General features: G+C 37.7%; 1 protein-coding gene across 2 annotated transcripts in view; it reads right to left on the bottom strand.

Annotated features, from left to right (window-relative positions):
- Positions 1-17871, bottom strand: part of RORB (RAR related orphan receptor B) — a 194834-nt gene that overhangs the window by 17545 nt on the left and 159418 nt on the right. For both annotated transcript variants that reach the window (XM_042453994.1, XM_042453995.1), the window contains exons 5-6: positions 4421-4542; positions 1898-2030 (exon numbers count right to left, since the gene is read on the bottom strand). In XM_042453994.1, the coding sequence (XP_042309928.1) occupies positions 1898-2030; positions 4421-4542 (255 nt within the window). The remainder of the gene's footprint in view (positions 1-1897; positions 2031-4420; positions 4543-17871) is intronic.

Genomic DNA, 17871 nt, shown 5'->3' with positions numbered 1-17871 from the left:
TAATAATAATAATAATAATAATAATAATAATAATAATAATAATAATAATAATTTTCACCTGTAGGTGTGAAGAGCGATAATAGTAATACTGGAAACATCAAAACAAACATTTGACTGCTTAGGTTCCCTGGGAGACACTCAGTTTAGTCTCTTTTTTCTTTTGTCTACCTGGTCACTTTGTTTTATGGTCCATTACTTCAAACTGCTCTGGCAATTTGTCTTTCTCCTTTGGATTGTGGCTGGCTTGGGGCAAATGGGCAAGTTCAGCTCAGACTGCAGCCACCACTGTACCCAAATAGAAGCTGCACTACTTACAAGCCAGACAAAATTAAATGGAGGCCGATACCCTTCTTACTGTAACTCTGTAACAGATGCAGCCCAACTTATCTCAAGTTAGATATTTGTATGCATAACTGCATACATGAATGCATGTCCAGAGATATAGAGAGGGCAAAAATGAGGACATTGCCTCCTAATAAGAACTCTGTCCCCAATGAAATTTTTTTCGTGTCTCCAATTTTAAATGTTTTAATTAAAACTTCAGGTGAACATTTAGAAATAGGGCTTAGGCATCCAAAGAAAAGGAGCAGGCAAGATTACCAAAGGGATGCAAACCCAGCAAATATAAAAATTACAGACATGAACAATTTTCATTGTCTCACTGTCTACAATGCTAGAAATTTGAGAACTGATGGAAAATTTCATCAGGCAGACTTCTCATTTTGACCTCTCCAAAGATACATCCCTGGATTAAGGTCTGTATGTGCGTTGGGGAACTGAAGCTTGGAAATTTAAAAATAAATTGATTTCATTTGCGCAGACTCCAAAGTAATTGGTATTATAATCACACTTTTTGGACAATTACAAACTACTTTATCATTATTAAACAATGAAATAGTTTTTCTCTAATTACTTTTACCCTCAAATACAAGTATGGGGCATTTAATATTATAGAATCATGTTTTGTTGTAAAATTCACATAGAAGCAGGTGCCACCAGGCATTCTGTTAAAATGTCCCTAAATTTCAGCTACATTTCATGTGACTATAGATGTAACTATAACAAAGATATAGTTTACACTGTAAAAAAACTGGCACTATCTCCAATAGACTACACGTAACTTCTTAATTGTAGCTAGTTACTTCCCAGTGGTGGAGAGAAGGGAGATGACAATTTCTCCTTTAACATGTCTGGCAGCCAAACCTAATGTTCAAAACTGGCCAATTTTGAATACCTCAGACACTTTAGATTTGTCTAAATACCCTAAAGGCACCAGATCCTGTCTGATCTTGGAAGTTAAGTAGGGTCACTTCTGGTTAGTACTTGGATGGGAGGCCACCAATGAATACCAGATGCTGTAGGTTGTATTTCAAAGAAAGGAACTAGTAGACCATCTCTGAGTACAGTATTCCTTGCCTAAGAAAACAAAATTTATGGGATTGCTATAAGTCAACAGGCAACTTGAAGGAACATATACACATAAAGACACTGTGTATATACTTCACAGCAGCTACACTGTTGGAGTCAACATCATGCAGGAGTTTAAGTATTGGACTAGGGCTCCAGGAAGCCATGGTTGCAATCCTTTGTAGGACATTGGGCAATCTTGATGCTCTCTTAGCCTCAGAGAAATGGCAAATCTCTGGGTAAATCTTGTCAGGAAAACCACATAACAAAAACACATTTGTCAACATTGTATGAAAAACTGTTGTTTCTTAGCAACTTATAGCACCAAAAGGAATTAATGTGTAGCAGACCAGATAACAAAATGTTTCCACATAGTTCAGTTGACAAAATTTTCCTGCACATTGGAATAAGAAAAAAGTATACCTTTTATACTTCCATTCCTTAAAAACTGAGGTTAGAAGATTAAGTGTTATGTAGATTCTTCACATACCTGATTTGAGAAGTAAAATCTGATCGTTTTGACAGAGTTCCATAAAGCCTGTTATCCGTTTTGCAAATTCCACCACATATTGAATGGCATGTGTGATCTGGATTGCACACTGTTGCCACAATGCTTCTCTTGACTTCCAGAAGAAAGGTGCATGAAAAAGAAGAGCAGGTAAGTGAATCCACCAGTTCTTTGGTTGCTAAATAACCATTCACCTTTGTTTAATCAAGTTATTTTATTCAGATTTATGTACATTGAATAATTATTGTTATCATGAGACGAATTTTACTGTTATGGTACCCTTATACTTTGATTCCAAAATCTTCCTCTCCTACAGGCTGGAATTTAGACAATCCAGGATAGGAAAGTAGCACACATACCATGGCTGTCCTTCATTAACGCTGGACTGATTGATTGATTGATTGACTGACTGATTCTAGACAAGGTGTAAGACATTGGAAACATGTAGGGGCCTTACTTACACCTATGTTTCTAATGCAATGAAGGTTACACACCCATTGACTAGCTTTTTGAAAACTCTGCTGAAGAAAGCAAACAAAGTAGGAAACTATGGCAACCCTACTGGGACACTCATTTAGCTACCCAAATGTGCACATCAGGATTGGAATCAGCACCAAAAATACATATGGTATCCCTTCCATATGTGCTAAGCAAACAAACAAACAAAAACCAAGTAAGTATTTGCACCATCAACATTCTCCCTGACCTCCTTTTGATGCTTAGGCATCTACTCCTAACCAGAGGTTTCAAATAAAAATTATTTGACATAAGTTAGTTCATTCATCTGCCTCTAATTTTGTCAGTTTGTTATACCGGTTTATCAAAGTTGTCTTCGACATAAGCTATTTTTTTTTTTAACAATGCAGAAGGATTTGAAGATAGTCTGGGCTTTATTTTTTTTTTAAGTTCAATGCCATATGGGTCTTTAGGGAACTTTAAAAAGCTTTAGTCTACTTTCAGGATCCCATTGTGGCCTAGTGCCTATTGCACATGCAATGGAGTCAGCATGGTACCTTAAATCCCCATTCAGCCACAAAGCTGTCTGAGAGGTGTTGGGCCAGTTACTATTTCTTAACCTAGGCTGCCTCAGAGTTTTCTCATTAAAATTAATTGGGGGGGGGGGAGAGAAGGATGACACTATTATGATCTCATTAGAGGATGAGGGGACTAGACAAATAATTAATAAAGAATAAATAAAGTTTTTACAGGTTGGATCCAACACCACTTTCTACCAATTCAACAAAGCAGAAAGAGTGACTCATCACAGATGCAACAACAAAAGGTCCTTCCTCATGTCTTTGTTTCTAGATCTGGATCTGGCCATGTGGGACTGCCACAGGAAGAAAGTTGCTTCAAAGCCTTTTGCAAGTTTGGATTCTAGCCCACGTTTCCATGTAAATGCAGAATAATGATTTCTGGTGCACTTTTCCTGGAAGGAGAAGAGCTAGGAAGGTTTTTTTGAGGGGGCTCCAGCTTCCAGAATCCTGTGCTAGCTGGAAGATGCTGAGAGTTGTAGTCCAAAAAAGTATTTTCCCCAAGCTATTGAAAGATGCAAGCTCAGAGCAACTGACTAAATGAGAGACAGAAGCACCACCTATGAAGGTACATGCTCTTATATGGCCTTATCCCCATCAAGAATATTGGAATGTCAACTTATATCCAATGCAGGAGAATTATAATTACTTGCTCCAGCAGAAGCAAATACCTTGCACCAAGATGTGCTATGCTGGTGGGCATTTTGGGCTTAAAATTGTTTAAATGATTAATTCACTATGTTGCCTCTGTATATTTACAGGCTTGATCCTCAGAGTGAAATCAATGAGCATCACAATAAAGTGCTGTAATTGGGAAATCAAAATAGTTAGAGGACTGGAGCAAGGAAGAGTTGCAGAAGGTGGATTTTAAAAAAAGGGAAAACATAAGGAAGGAGAGGGCATGATAGTGATTTTAGAAGTATGTATAATATGAGAGGGCATCCTGAAATTCTGGAAAATTTGTGAGGAAGATCTAGACAAATGGATAAAAGAAAAATTTCCCTTTTTCATCATAGTGTAGAACAATGATGTTTCAAAGTTGAAAAGAAAGACATCTTCACTTAGTTGAACTGTAGAATTCACTTTCACACTTTAGACAAAGTCAAAAAGATGTTATATTTTCAGTAGCCCCTAGTTTGGATGGCTACAAATCAATCTCCAGTATTAGAAGCACTCTCTGGGGAATACTGCAGGGCAGCACCAGGAGGAAATAGTCAGGGAAGTCAGTTTCTTCTGATCTTTGTTTATGGATACTGTTCCTGGCTACCTTGAACTCCCACTCAGAGTGAAAGCTGGGTTAGCATGATTCAGATGAGTAAACAAGCACACATATTTATCAGGTGAGATTCTCAGACTTTGCCTCTATTTTAAGACATCATTCTTCAAATCTGAAGCCATGGAGGGCATGCAACAATTAACAGTAAAGCAAGGAAGAATGGAAGCAAACTACATTCTGCTGCATTTGTTGTACCTTGCTCTGGTATACTTTGATTTCTTCATATGTGTGGGTCTGCCAGGCGAGCTGGTGTAGCTCCTCTATTGTATACTGGCACGTCTCCAAATGGGACTTAATTATATTCTGTGCAATTCGATCTAAGAAAGAGGGAGAAAAGAAGAAGAGAAAACAGCATTTAATGCCTTATTCATAAATTATGATTTAAAAATATTTCAGACATTCATATTTCATATTATGTTACTTTAACCATGTTTATGTTTTTGTTCTTTTTGGCATTTTTTTTGCTAAAAGGCCAGAAAGAAATCAAATAATGAGCAAATAAAGACAGAATCAATGTTACACTAATGATGGTATGGTGAGCTGATGGGTGAAAAGTTATGCAAAGTTATTCTCTCCTCATTACTTCATCTCTCTTGGGCCTTGGCACTTTCACTTAGCTGCTCTCCTCTGCCATTATCAAATTTAATGGCAAACTGAATGAATGGTCCAAACTCATGTAGAATTCAACAATTTATTAACAATTGCGTTAATTTATTGCAGAGGTCTCTGGAAGTATCCAAGATAAAACTGCATAATGCTGTGATCAATCAACACAACACTGTTTATTCCCTTTCAAATTTTGCCTGTAGCCCTAGATTATGATCCTGTTGCCATGAGGTTATGGTGATGCAGCAAAAAATGTTTGCTTCAGTACAGTAAATACTTACAGAAGCTTGCATGCCAGAACTGTTGTACACAGAATACTGAAGCTGGAACTCTATACTAGCTTACTAGAAAGTGTCACTGGATTCTTTTGGACTTCTTTTTTTAATAGATATGTATGGGATGGTACTGTAAGAGGCCATTCTTGGGTTACACAACAAGTTTTTTTGGTAAGCTTGGATGTCTCATTACAAGACTAATAAACTGTAGAATGTCTCCAGCAGGTTGAGGCACTGTGTTATATGTTTGGGAAAACCAGCAAGACACAACAGCTTACTGGAAAGGTATGTTGGAGTGCAGCAAAAATTTCTCAATGTGCTTGGTGAGCTACTAGGGTTTCCACCTTTTGTGTTAAAACAATGCTTGCATTTGGTGCCTGAATATGTGGAGGGAATAAGGGAACAGTAGGGTGTTCATTTGGATTTGAAAAGTGGTCTTCCTTCATATTATTGTATATACTCTGTATAAGTCTAGAAATTTAGGTTTAAAAATTGACCCAAAAAACCTGAGTCAATCTGGGTCAATGTAAGTACTGTACTTTAAATAGTGTGTGTGTATATATAAATAAAACCATCTCCTGGTGAAAGATTTAATTTGCCCTGGAAAAACTGACCTCTTTCTACTCTCTCATCCATCCAGCCTTTGGAATTTTGTAAGTTCTTTAGCATTGTTTTCCTTTCCTTCATCCTTTACATCCTACATTACATGGCCTTAGGTTTTACCCTTGACTAATCCAAGGGTCATATCAAAATCCATAATTTTGGCCTCAAAACCTGCCCTTGACTTATACATGAGGTTGACTTATAGTTGAGTATATATGGTAATATTTATTTATTGCAATTATTATTATTATTATTATTATTATTATTATTATTATTATTAACCTTTATTTATAAAGCGCTGTAAATCAACAAGGGCTCTTGAGGCAATGAACAAATACAAGCAATTAAAAAAATAGACAGATTAATTAAAAACACACCCACATTAAAATGATATTTTAAAACTCCTAAAAACAATCCTAAAATCCAATTTTAAAACCGTAAAAAACAGAGGGTTTTCAAACATTAAATGCCCTGCAAAATAACGCTATTGTGGCTGTCCACCAGAAGCTTAAAAGAGATGAAGCCAGCCTAACTTCCTTGAGCAGAGAGTTCCATAGTTGAGGTGCTGCTATACAGATAGGCCTGTTCAGTGTACATTCCAACGCAGGCCCAAAACACATGGCCAAAAAAGAGTGGCTTCCAGCATATCCCTGGATCAGCTGGATGCCACTCTGCAGCCACCCAAGGTGGCCTGAAGCCGGACAGAAAAGAAGTAGCAAAAGGCTGCTCCTTGCTGGAAACCCATTCAGGGCTGTGACAACAACCGGCTTCAGGGCCGCAGTATCTGGTTGCCGTGATCTGTGGCTGATTGGGGGTTGACTGGGGCTGAAGTGGCTAGAAGCCGCTCAAAGCTGCTAGAAGCCACTCAAAGCTGCCAATCTGCTTGAGCCCCTAGTTTCATGAGGTGTTGAGACACACAACAGGGCCTCCTCTGAACAACAACAACAACAACAACAACAACAACAATTTTATTTATGAAGATCTCAAATATCTGGCAGACTCATGGAAGTATGTATCTTTCTTTTTCATTGTGATATCCTGGCTCCAAGTCATTTAGGATTTTGTAGGTCAAAATCAGAACCTTGAATTGAGCTCAGAAGCAAACTGGAAGCCAGTGTAGTTCTTGCAAACTAGTATTATATGGTCTCTGAAATGCATACCTTACACCAATCTGGCTGCTGCATTGTGTCCTATCTGAACCTTCCTAACACTTTTCAAGGGCAGCCCCATGTAAAGCACATTGTAGTGGTCTTGTTGGGAGGTTAGACTGCTTGACATAATACATGACAATAAGACAGCACCATACTAACGTAGAGGTACATATATCAAACATAGAATCAGAGTTAAAAGGGCTCTCATAGGCCATCTATTATAACTGCTGCTTAAAAAAGAAAATCCAGACCTAATAACTTTGTTTTATCCACATGAGTCTTAAGATAGAAGTGAATGCAACAATGGGTGAACTTAATTTGAATACTGGAAAACATTCCTTTTTATGGAAGAAATGAGAGATTGTGGGATTTATACTATGAATCAATTGATACTGTAGATCAATTGAAAGGTCCAGACCAATCTCAATATGGCAATCTATCAACAAGTGAACTACGGCAATGCTTACAATCACAACACTTTTTGGTGTCTATACATGCACCAACAGTTCTTAGTGTCTCAGACACCCTTCTTGTGTTGGCATTAATTATATTTTCAGAGAGACTGAATCAAAACTGGCTGAAAAACACTAAATTTGATGTTAATGAAGTTAGAATTAAGAGATAAAAAGCAACATCACCCAAATCATTTTGCACATTAAACAATGAAAAATTGCTCTAGACTTAATATCTAAAACCTCTTTAGACTTAGAACTATGTTTTATCGGGAAAGAAACTGATGTTTTGAATTTAATGGCAGCCACTATGCCTTTTCTAAGAAAGAAAGGGCTTATTTTGGCAATGCAATTCACATACTGCTTCTTTGTGGCATTATGTGCTGTGTTACTCATTTTGGTTGGATGTATTAACCATGTATTAATTTTGGGATTTGCAGATGCATTTTTTAAAATTTCCCTGCAACATGGAATTTAACTGCAGGTGAATATTATTGGATCCTGTGTGCTTTTACTGTTGCTTAATAACATATACTTCATGTTTGGAATGTGACACATTCACTGACCCTGAGCCTGGGTTCTAACCCGGATTGGTTCCTGGACTGGCAAAGGGATGGGCAGGTGTTTAAATGCCCACCCATCCACTCACAACAGACCTGCTACCGCTCCACACCTGTTACATTACTCAGCCATTACATTATATTACATTTCTAGTGAGAAGCCTCCCCTCTGGCCATGCCTGATTGGGAAATGTGATGCTTGGCCACAAGGCTGCTGGCAGGTTTGCCCAGTTTGCATGTCAGCCATGATGATGGGGGACGTCTCACTAGCAGCAATGGCTGAGTAAGGCAAGGGGTGTGCAGGGCTGTCTGTTTTGCTGGGGTTTGCTGCAGAATTTCCACAAAACTCTGCAGCAAACAGTGGGTAATTTAGACCCACATTAAGGCCCCTTTGTCCTAGGATTAGCCTCGATCTACTTGAACCATAGATGTTGGATCTGGGCCCAATCCTGGGCCAGGGCTAATGGCCTTGTCATCCAAACAGGACAATGTACAGCCAGGGGAAACATGAGCCTTTTTGCCCATGTGGACAGTCCCACCATCTATTGCTCAATAGACACAGGTTCTGAGTTATACATGAGTCACTGTATATTCAAGGAAATATATTCTTCAAAGCAGGGCCTATTTATGGCAAGGTATATGCCTAACCTATATTCATAATCTACATACTTCCCCTATTTTCTTTTTGTTGTTATCATTCTTTAAAAATCCAATAACAATTAAAACATTAAAAACTGTATCAGTATGATGAACATTTGAGTAAGGTGAAGATATCAAAAGATAATCTATATGAGATTGTTCTTTTGCTGTATTTTCTTACTGCAGAGTTCCTTTTCAGTAGAGTGAGAAAAGTGGTGTTGACTTGCTTTTTGAAGGAATTAAGTTCATCTGTTCTGCCTTGGGCTGTGTGGCTTATTATAAATGGCAGCTAGGGATGCCAACATTTTGACAATGTAGTCTCTGTCATAAAATGTACCCTTGCAAAGTGGTATCAGTCATGTAAATGACTGGTATCCAACATGGTATTCCTGTTCATTGTGTGTACACCTCACTACTGAAAAAAGTAATAATGTGTCCCTGAAAAATAATAACCTGGTTTTGTATTCTCAAATTCTTCCAAGAAAAAAAGGTATTGAAATTTGTATCAAACCTCTAAAATTCTGGCCAGGGAGGAACCCTATCAGCCACTCATCTAAAGTATCATTTCAAAAACAATTAAACTGGCCAGCTGAAAAAAATCTGGTGTCTAGAAACTGCAATGCAGAAAATCATTTCATTTTGGAGCACTATTGATTGGCAGAGCCACTATTTAGTTCATGCCTTCATAGTTCTGCTTTTCTTTTCTGTTTTGTTATGAAAATGTTATTTGCCTTGAAATGAGTTGCTTTAGCAGCTGTTCCTGTGCTGGGCACATGTTGGGTACTTGATGTTACATCAGTCTATGACTGCACATCACAACTATTTCTCAAAAGGATAGCAAACTTCTATCTAGGTGTGCAGTTGCCTTAGGGTGGGAAGAAGCAGTGGCTGCTGAGGAGGCTCTGTGTGCTGACATTTGAAAATAAGCCAGGTGCAAAAGAAAATTTAAGATTCTTGTGCCGCAAGCCAGCAGAGCTGGAGTGCATCACAGAAGGGCTTTACTTGGACTCAAGGGACTGGAGTTTGATGGCTCATTCTGGTGGCTTATTAGAATTGTACAAGCAAGAACAGCTGCTTGCTTGCTTAGTTGGAATCGATAAAAGGATTAGTGTTATAATGGAAGTCAGTGATCTTTTTCAAGGAGTATTTTCATAAATGCTACAGACAAATAATCTCATTTAACATAGGCTTTTCTCATAGACTCGCCAAGAGCAGAATACATGTCGGTTAGAGTAGATAGGTGGATTGGGAGAGATTTGCTTTCCTCCTACATGTATAGTGTAGCCTTCAATAAAAGTAAAATTTTACCTCAGCAGCAGAACTTCCATGATCAAATCCTTCAGTTATTCAGAATTCAGTACATGCCCTCTAATGCCCAGATGGGCTTTGGAACACACCCATTATGAAATTTCTTGTTAGCAGCTAGTTAGAAATCTTTTCTGTAGCAGGACTATCTGTAGGTGAAACTCAGCATCTATTGTCCACACTGACTGGATGAACCTCTACTATCAAATTATTAATTTACTTCCCCTATTTCTTTAATAAGTGCAATTCTCTTATCAAGCATTCATTTATCAGGCTTCTTTAACCTCTACCTCTTCTTAAACCAGAGCATAAAGCATTCTTCATCTTCCATATTCTTTCATGTAACATCAAAGTGAGCTGCTATATTCCAAATTAAATTCTATTCTTTACCTCCTGCCTTGATCCTCCTGATTTTCATGTCCTTTTGCTCCTGTTCTTTACACTGGTTCTTTCATTTTGCCTTTTAGCCTTAATGTCATGTAAAGGGTCAGTGCTAGCATCAGGTAAAAACTGTTTCCATTTTGGAAAGAAACCCATAAATTTTAGAAATATTTTCAGAAAAGGAGCTGTTTACTAGGGGGAAGTCTGCACAGATGGGAAAAATTGACTTCTGGATCTGCAGGGAGGATGAGCACCTACAATGAGCTGATACCAGCAGCACTTTCCACACAAATTGTGGTGCAAAAGTGTGCTTGTGTAATCATTGTGTGCTGTACTGGTGGTATTATTGTGTAAATGTGCACTTGTGCAGTCAATGTACCTTGGTGCACTGTACTGTGCTAATGCTGTTATTGTTAGCTGCCCTCAAGTGGGTTCTGACTCGTGGCAACCCTGTGGATGAGACATCTCCAAGAATCCCGATCCTCCACTGCCTTGCTCAGATCTTGCAAACCCTTGCCCATATCCTTCCTGATTGAATCTATCCATCTGGTTTGTTGTTCTTCCTCTCTTTCGTCTACCCTCTACCTTTCCTAGCAATATTGTTTTTTCTAGTGATCTGTGCCTTCTCATTATGTGGCCGAAGTACAATAGTCTCAACTTGATCATCTTTGCTTCCCAGGAGAGCTGTGGTCTGATCTGTTCAAGACCCATTTGTTTGTTTTCTTGGCTGTCCATGGTATCCTAAGTACTCTTCTCCAGCATCACATTTCAAATGGGTTGATTTTCTTTCTGTCTGCTCCCTTCATTGTCCAGCTCTTGCATCCGTACATGGTAATTGGGATACAATGGCCTAACGATTCTGCTCAGTTGTATATCTTTGCTCTTCAGTATCTTTTCCAGTTCTTTCATAGCTACCGTTCCCATTTCTAGTCTTCTTCTTTTTTCTTAACTGCAGTCTCCCTTCTGGTCAATGTTTGATCCCAGATATGGGAATTCTTTAACTATTTCAATTTCCTCGTTGTCTAGATCGAATTTGTGTATTTCTTCTATGGTCATTATGTTTTTTTTAATGTTCTGCATCAGACTTGTCTTTGCACTTTCTTCTTTGAACTTCCTTATTAACTGTTCCAATTCCTGAATGTCTTCTACTAATATTATGGTGTAGTCTGCATATCTTAAGTTGTTAATGTTGCTTTCTCCTTTCTTACTGCTCCGTTTGCTGATTCTAATTCTGCTTTTCTTACTATGTTTTCAGCATATAAGTTAAACAAGGGGATAGGATGCAACCTTGCCTTACTCATTTGCCTGTTGGGAACCACTCTGTTTCCCCGAATTCTGTTCTGATGGTGGACTCTTGTCCTTGGTACAGATTCCTCATTAGGACTATCAGATGTAGTGGCACACCCATGTCTTTAAGTGCATTCTGTAGTTTTTCATGATCTATACAATCAAATGCTTTGCTGTAGTCTGTGAAATACATGCTGATCCTTTTTTGGAATTCTTTGGTGTGCTCCATTAGCCATCACATGTTTGCAATGTGGTCCCTAGTAACCCCTCCTTTTCTGAATCCTGGTTGCCGCTCTGGAATTTCTCTCTCCATGTATGATTGGAGTCTATGTTGCAGAATTTTGAGTAGTATTTTGCTTGCATATGAGATTAGTTGCTGCAGTCTGTTGTATCTCCTTTCTTGTGGATTGGTGTGTATATTGAGCATTTCCAATGTGTTGGCCACTACTTTGTTTTCCATATTTGTTGGCATATTTCAGTTAAAACTAAAATTTCATCTGTCTGTAGACACTGTAGCAGTTCAATTAGGATATCATCTGTTCCCGGTGATTTATTTTTCCCCATTTCCTTTATTGCAGATTCCACTTCACTTCTTAGAATTTGGGATTCATCTTCATATAGCTCCTTGTTCCAAATTTCATTCATTCTCCCATCTCTTTTATATAACTCTTCTGTGTATTGCCTCCAGCATCTTTTTATTTCTTCTTCTTCTTCCTGTATTATGTTTTTTTTTTCTCCATAGAGCATCCCTGCCCTCGGTTTGAACATGGCTTTCATTTCTCAAATTTTTTGATAGAGGTCTCTCATTCTTCCCTTTTTGTTGTGTTGCACAATGTGCACTTGTGCAACTGACTGGCATGTCTTCAAAAGGCATGTCATCAGAGGAGCCACACAAACTGCAAAGTGAAAGTGCTCTGGTGAGTTGGAAGTTCTGGGTAGGAAGCGGTCAGTGGCTTGTCCACTTGCCAACATTGCTCCACATGTCCCTGCACTGCCATGGAGTCTGCATGCCCAGGGGATTCTCTGGAGTTTCTACCCTGCAGGCCTTAGAGTCCATACTATAGAGGAGACTCATAATTGACCAAAATGTGATTCTTGGCTCCATGTCCACAAGGAAACAAGTAATTTTACAACAGGAAAAAAGAAATGCTCCACAGAAATTCATCCACAATTTATGTACTGTATATAAGTCTAGAAATTTTAGTGAAAAAAACTAACCCAAAAAACATGAGTTGGCTAATCCATGGGTCAGTGTAAGTACTGTACTTTAACTCTTATCAAAAAAGGAAACATCCCCTGGTGAAAGGCAAAAATATAATCTGTCCTGGAAGCACTTATCTGCTCTCTCATTCATCCAGCCTTTAGTGTGACCACAAACAGTTATAATTCCTAAAGTTTCTAAGTTCTTTGACATTGTTTTTCTCTGTTTCATTCTTATATCCTTTGTTACATGCCCCTAATTTTTACCCTCAACTTATCCAGAGGTTGTATCAAAATCTATGATTTTGGCCCCAAAACCTGCCCTCGATTTATATATGAGGTCAACTTATAGTTGTAATTGCGAATAAATAACTATCCCATGTTGACTTCATAATTCTGGTTACATTATGATGAAAAATGAACTAATAGGAAAAATGATAATGTATGGTTTACAGCATTGATATCGCAAAATTGGAGTTCCACAGCATATGGCTCTCAAAATAGGAACTGACCTTTTCTATTTTTGATTCAGTAGTTTTCATCTTGACACCATAGTGACTTATTTTTATGCTATGACAGACTTTTCAAGATAAGAGTGTCTTCAAAGGTTACTTAAGAGTTAAGATGTGAATTTTGCAGGAGGTTTTAACAAAATAATGACATGCACAGAAATGGAATACTACTAGTCAGATCTTAAGCTGCAGTTAAAAACAATAATCATTGACTTTTGTAGAGAAGTACCAATTTACTTTGTAGTGATTTTATACATGATGCCTATTAAATTTCCATTTCTTAAAGCTCACTGCTCTCCTTTATAGGTTTTGTGAAGGACCAGATGCTTATACTTCTCAACTCCCTCCTTCACTCCAACTGTTGGAAAGTGTGAAGGATTTTGCCAAAGATAGGCTGTGTTTTACAAGCCTGAGAAATAACTGTTTTGCTTTCCACATGAGTGTCAAGAACTCTTACTAAACTGCATTTTGCTACTACCTTGAAATTAGAATATAATTTAGAGCTGGGAAGCAAGCATGAGCACACAGATATGGGCTCAAATTTCATGTTACATGGAGCTCAAATTTGTCACCTCCGCATTTAAAAGAAAGAAAAGAAAGAAAAGCTATGCCTCGTCAGGCTTTAAAATAAAGCAGGATGAGTGCAGAGAGGCTGCATAACCCTTACTACTCCAGCTATTTTTCAACTCACACTTTCCTATAGTTGCTTCTTTACCTTACACCAGAAAGATATGAACTTGGAAATAATTTGTTAAAGTAATTTGTTACTCCTGACCCATTATTATTATTTTGTATTCCTGCTGCTGTCATTCAGATGGTCGGTTGATTGAAAATAAGCATCTTCGTTCGGATACACAGCAAATGTGAAAAAGTGGATTGGGGAGCACAAGGCAATTGTGAACATAACTGGAGAGAAAAAGGGTAAGCAGCTCCTCTCCACCCGTCCTTCTGTTCTAACTGGAAACCTGCCCAGGCTGATTTTGGCCTTTGAAAACTTGGAGGCAAAACTGTGGGGTTCCAAGGGATCTTTTCATCTCAAAAGAGAGATTTTCATCTCAAAATGACCAGAAGGGAAAGGATTACAAGGACTCTCTCCATCTGCCCTTTTTCTGTACAGCCTGATGATTGATCTTGGCCCAAACCTAAAACCCACTGATATTTTAAAGCCTTAGATAGTCCATATAAACAGTGCCTTCCATGTAGAGTTGCATCATGTCAAAAGAAAGATGTCAAATGAATGAGCCCTGCATGCTGGAGTCATTTCTGTGGAGCATTTCTGTCCTTGCCACATAGGCTTTTAAGACATGCCAGAAGTATATAGCCTATATTGCCCTCTTTTTACTGATATTTCAATTTTTTAAAATGACACTATGTACCTCAGTTGAGAGTGCAAGCTGAAAACTGCTTTGGAATTTCCTAAGTAAAATAAATGCACACAGTAAAAGAGAAACAGAACCCTTTTAGGCTTTTGAGGGGAAAAAGTCAAATGATGAAGTGGTTGTACTTATTTAATTATTTATTTATTGCTCCCCCCCCCCACCGACAATACAGTCTATTTTTAGCTGTGCTGTTTGCCACTGTAAACTAGAAAACCTTAACACAGGAAGAGAAGGGAATCAGAGTGTTTGTGCTGTGCAGAACTGAAGTAAGTCAAATACAGTTCTTAAAATATTGCAGTGAAATCTCCTGTGGATGGGCAGAATATGGTGGGAAGCAGTTAAAATTGACATGGCAGAAAACATAGCTTCCCAAACTCACAATAAAATGTAATGACAGAAGAGGAAGATCACCATAGAATGGGATTATTATTATTATTATTATTTATCTTCTAAGGTAATCTGCAACAATTTGGGCTTCCTCTTCTTTCTGTAATTAGACTGCAACCTTTCACTTTGATATTATATGAGTTTTGGGGATGGGTCAACATTTTTAAACAATAGAAATGTACAATAAAAGTGTCCAGAAATGACATTTTAAAAAATGATAAAATGGATAAAGCTGGCAGAAGTCATTTTCACAAGATCTTTGGAATTTCAGAAATGTAGACAATCCATTACTTTTAAATCTCTTGCACCCTCCTAATCCATTTTTATTTTAAAAACCATACCCAATAATAAAGTGTTTACACATCTTTGTTTTTCTATGACATTTACGGACTAAGACTAGTAGGACAGAAGAAAGATCCTTGAGAGGGAGAATGTGGCATATAGGTCAGGGTGATATTTGGCCCCATAATACAGTTCAGCATAAGACTCTCTTTAATCTAGGACTTGTTCTGTCCAACTAAGAATAAACTGTTCAGAGAACACTGTGCTAAATCTGTCCCTGAAGCACCTTCCATCTTTCATTTGTTCATCTTTTCTCTTGAGAGGTCCTTGCTTTCCTAGCATCCACTTCGTATGCATAGGGAATCACAGAACTTTGAAGTATGTCTCCTAAAATACTGATAATCATCCTCAATTAAAATTAGTAATGAATTTTAATTTGCCACTTACCCTTAGGATACAGTTGAGTTGCTAAGAGCTCAGTTCAGTTTATACCCTAACTTGAGTTCTCTTAGGAATCCATTTTAAATTAATGCTGCAGTGGTTCCCCAGTTTCACTCGCTGTGGTTTGGAAGTATTTGTTTCACTTTTTTTTGTTTTTTAAATGCATATTCTCTCATTCTTGCCTAAAACTAATGTAACTGACACCAAACTTTCAAAATGACTAGGCCACTTGTGACAAATAGCATGCTTTTTAATCCATCTAAAGTGATGCTAGTATAAACCATAGGGTTAGGCAAAATAACCACTGGGATTCCTTTCATTTCTACAATTCTATTATTTTAACAAAGAAACAAATATCACTTCAGTAAGGTGGAACTGAATAACTGTTAAACAATCTAAGCTCATAATTGTTGGACAAATGTGTACAATCTACAAATACTTTTCTCATTGGCTGCCTGATCTACCTACATCAGAAACATAGTTGAAAACAAATCTGTCTCTTTTAGAAACCTACCATAACTTTTATTGGTCTCACATTCATAAGGAAGTGAAGCACCATTTAGGATTCTGTCTATTACAGTGAATCAGCCAAGACACCAAAGATGCCTCTTCCACTGACACCTTCCTTTCTTCTGGAAGGAAATCCATAAGTGCACTGAATAGCAAAACACTACTCAGATTGATAATACGTCACTAGCTGAGACAGCCCTCAGTCCTAGTGCTCATTTTGACTAGAGCAGATTCACTCAATCTGATTCACACTTGAACAATTGATTCAATGGGTCTAATTTGGCACATAGGCTAAGGGTTCCCCACCTTTGGCTGAGAGCCATTTCAGAAGTATTATTTCTTACCATCTTATTAAAAACCATATAATGGGAAAACAATTTAGAGGTGGATGGTTGGAATCCTGTTTGATAGTCCCAGCAAGAGTAGACCCATTCAATGGATTGTTGAATGGTAAGTCAGCACATAAGTAAATCCCGTTGATTCAAAGAGTCTACTTCAGGTAGGACTAACAACTAGTGAATTATAGACAAAGCTTGTGAATTTTCTGAGGCAAACGCCCAGTACTTATGTTTTGGACATAATACTCTGAATCTTTTCTGAAAGATATATTTTGAGAAACAAATGTCCAATATTTACAATAATGCTCTTATTAACTGAGGTATATGTATTTTTGTTACTTGACAGAAGGATGATTAAAATATGGTAATAAATATGTCTCCTTGTATGATCAATCATGAGATAATGTTCACAGAAGACATGTGATATAAAATATAGTTTAGGATTTGGAATGGTATACTGTGAGGTGCATGAAATTTCAGTGCTTGGTTATACATTGGTCCACTATTATAGTTTTGATTCCTGTCCCATTTCCTGTGTCTGCTCAGAAGGGTGTTATATTTGAACAAATAACATTGAATTGCCTGTAAAACTATAACTCAGTATTTACATCAAGAGATAAAATATACAAGCTGCACTTCAGGAAAAAAGTTGCTATGGGGGAAATTTAAAGTTGACAGATGGCTGGCAATGTTAAGCAGCTCCTTCCCTACTCCTAAAGACAGATGTGATGGTGATCCTGAAGTAACTTTTAATTGTTCTGCTAAGGATTGTAGAATAAAAGTGGAGGGGGATAGGTTTGCCTGACTTCCTGATGTCACTTTGATATAGATATAAATTAGATTAGATACAGATATAGACAGTTCTGTGAAAGGAAATACATTACCTGAATATATGCCCCAAATAAAGCTGCCTCTCTCTCTCTCTTTCTCTGTGTGTTCATGTGTGCGCACGCATGTGTGCATGTGTTAAGGTAAGATCTCAAACAATTTTGAGGTAAATCTATTTCTACAGAGGTTTCATCACACAACTGATGTCTGGATTAAGAATAATTTTCTTATTTTTGGAATCGTTCACTAACATCTAAAATTATTGTGATGTTACACCCATTCTGGTTTTTCACTCTTCATTTGTGTTTCTGTTCATATAATGTATGCCAGTAGTTGCATTTCTCGTGTCAATTGTAATGTTAGCATTTAGTTCATGTAACAATTTGGTTAGTTGGTATTTCACTTGTGTGATTTTGGTTGGCTACTGCACTGAACTCTAAGGAGCATGACAGAGTTTGTTATAAAAAGAACTTCTTATCATCATCTTCAAAGTACAAGCACCAAGTCAGA

This window comes from Sceloporus undulatus, chromosome 2 (genome assembly GCF_019175285.1).
Source record: "Sceloporus undulatus isolate JIND9_A2432 ecotype Alabama chromosome 2, SceUnd_v1.1, whole genome shotgun sequence".
Lineage (NCBI taxonomy): Eukaryota > Metazoa > Chordata > Lepidosauria > Squamata > Phrynosomatidae > Sceloporus > Sceloporus undulatus.
Note: the sequence above shows the minus strand (reverse complement) of the source record. Positions and strands in the feature narration are given on the sequence as shown.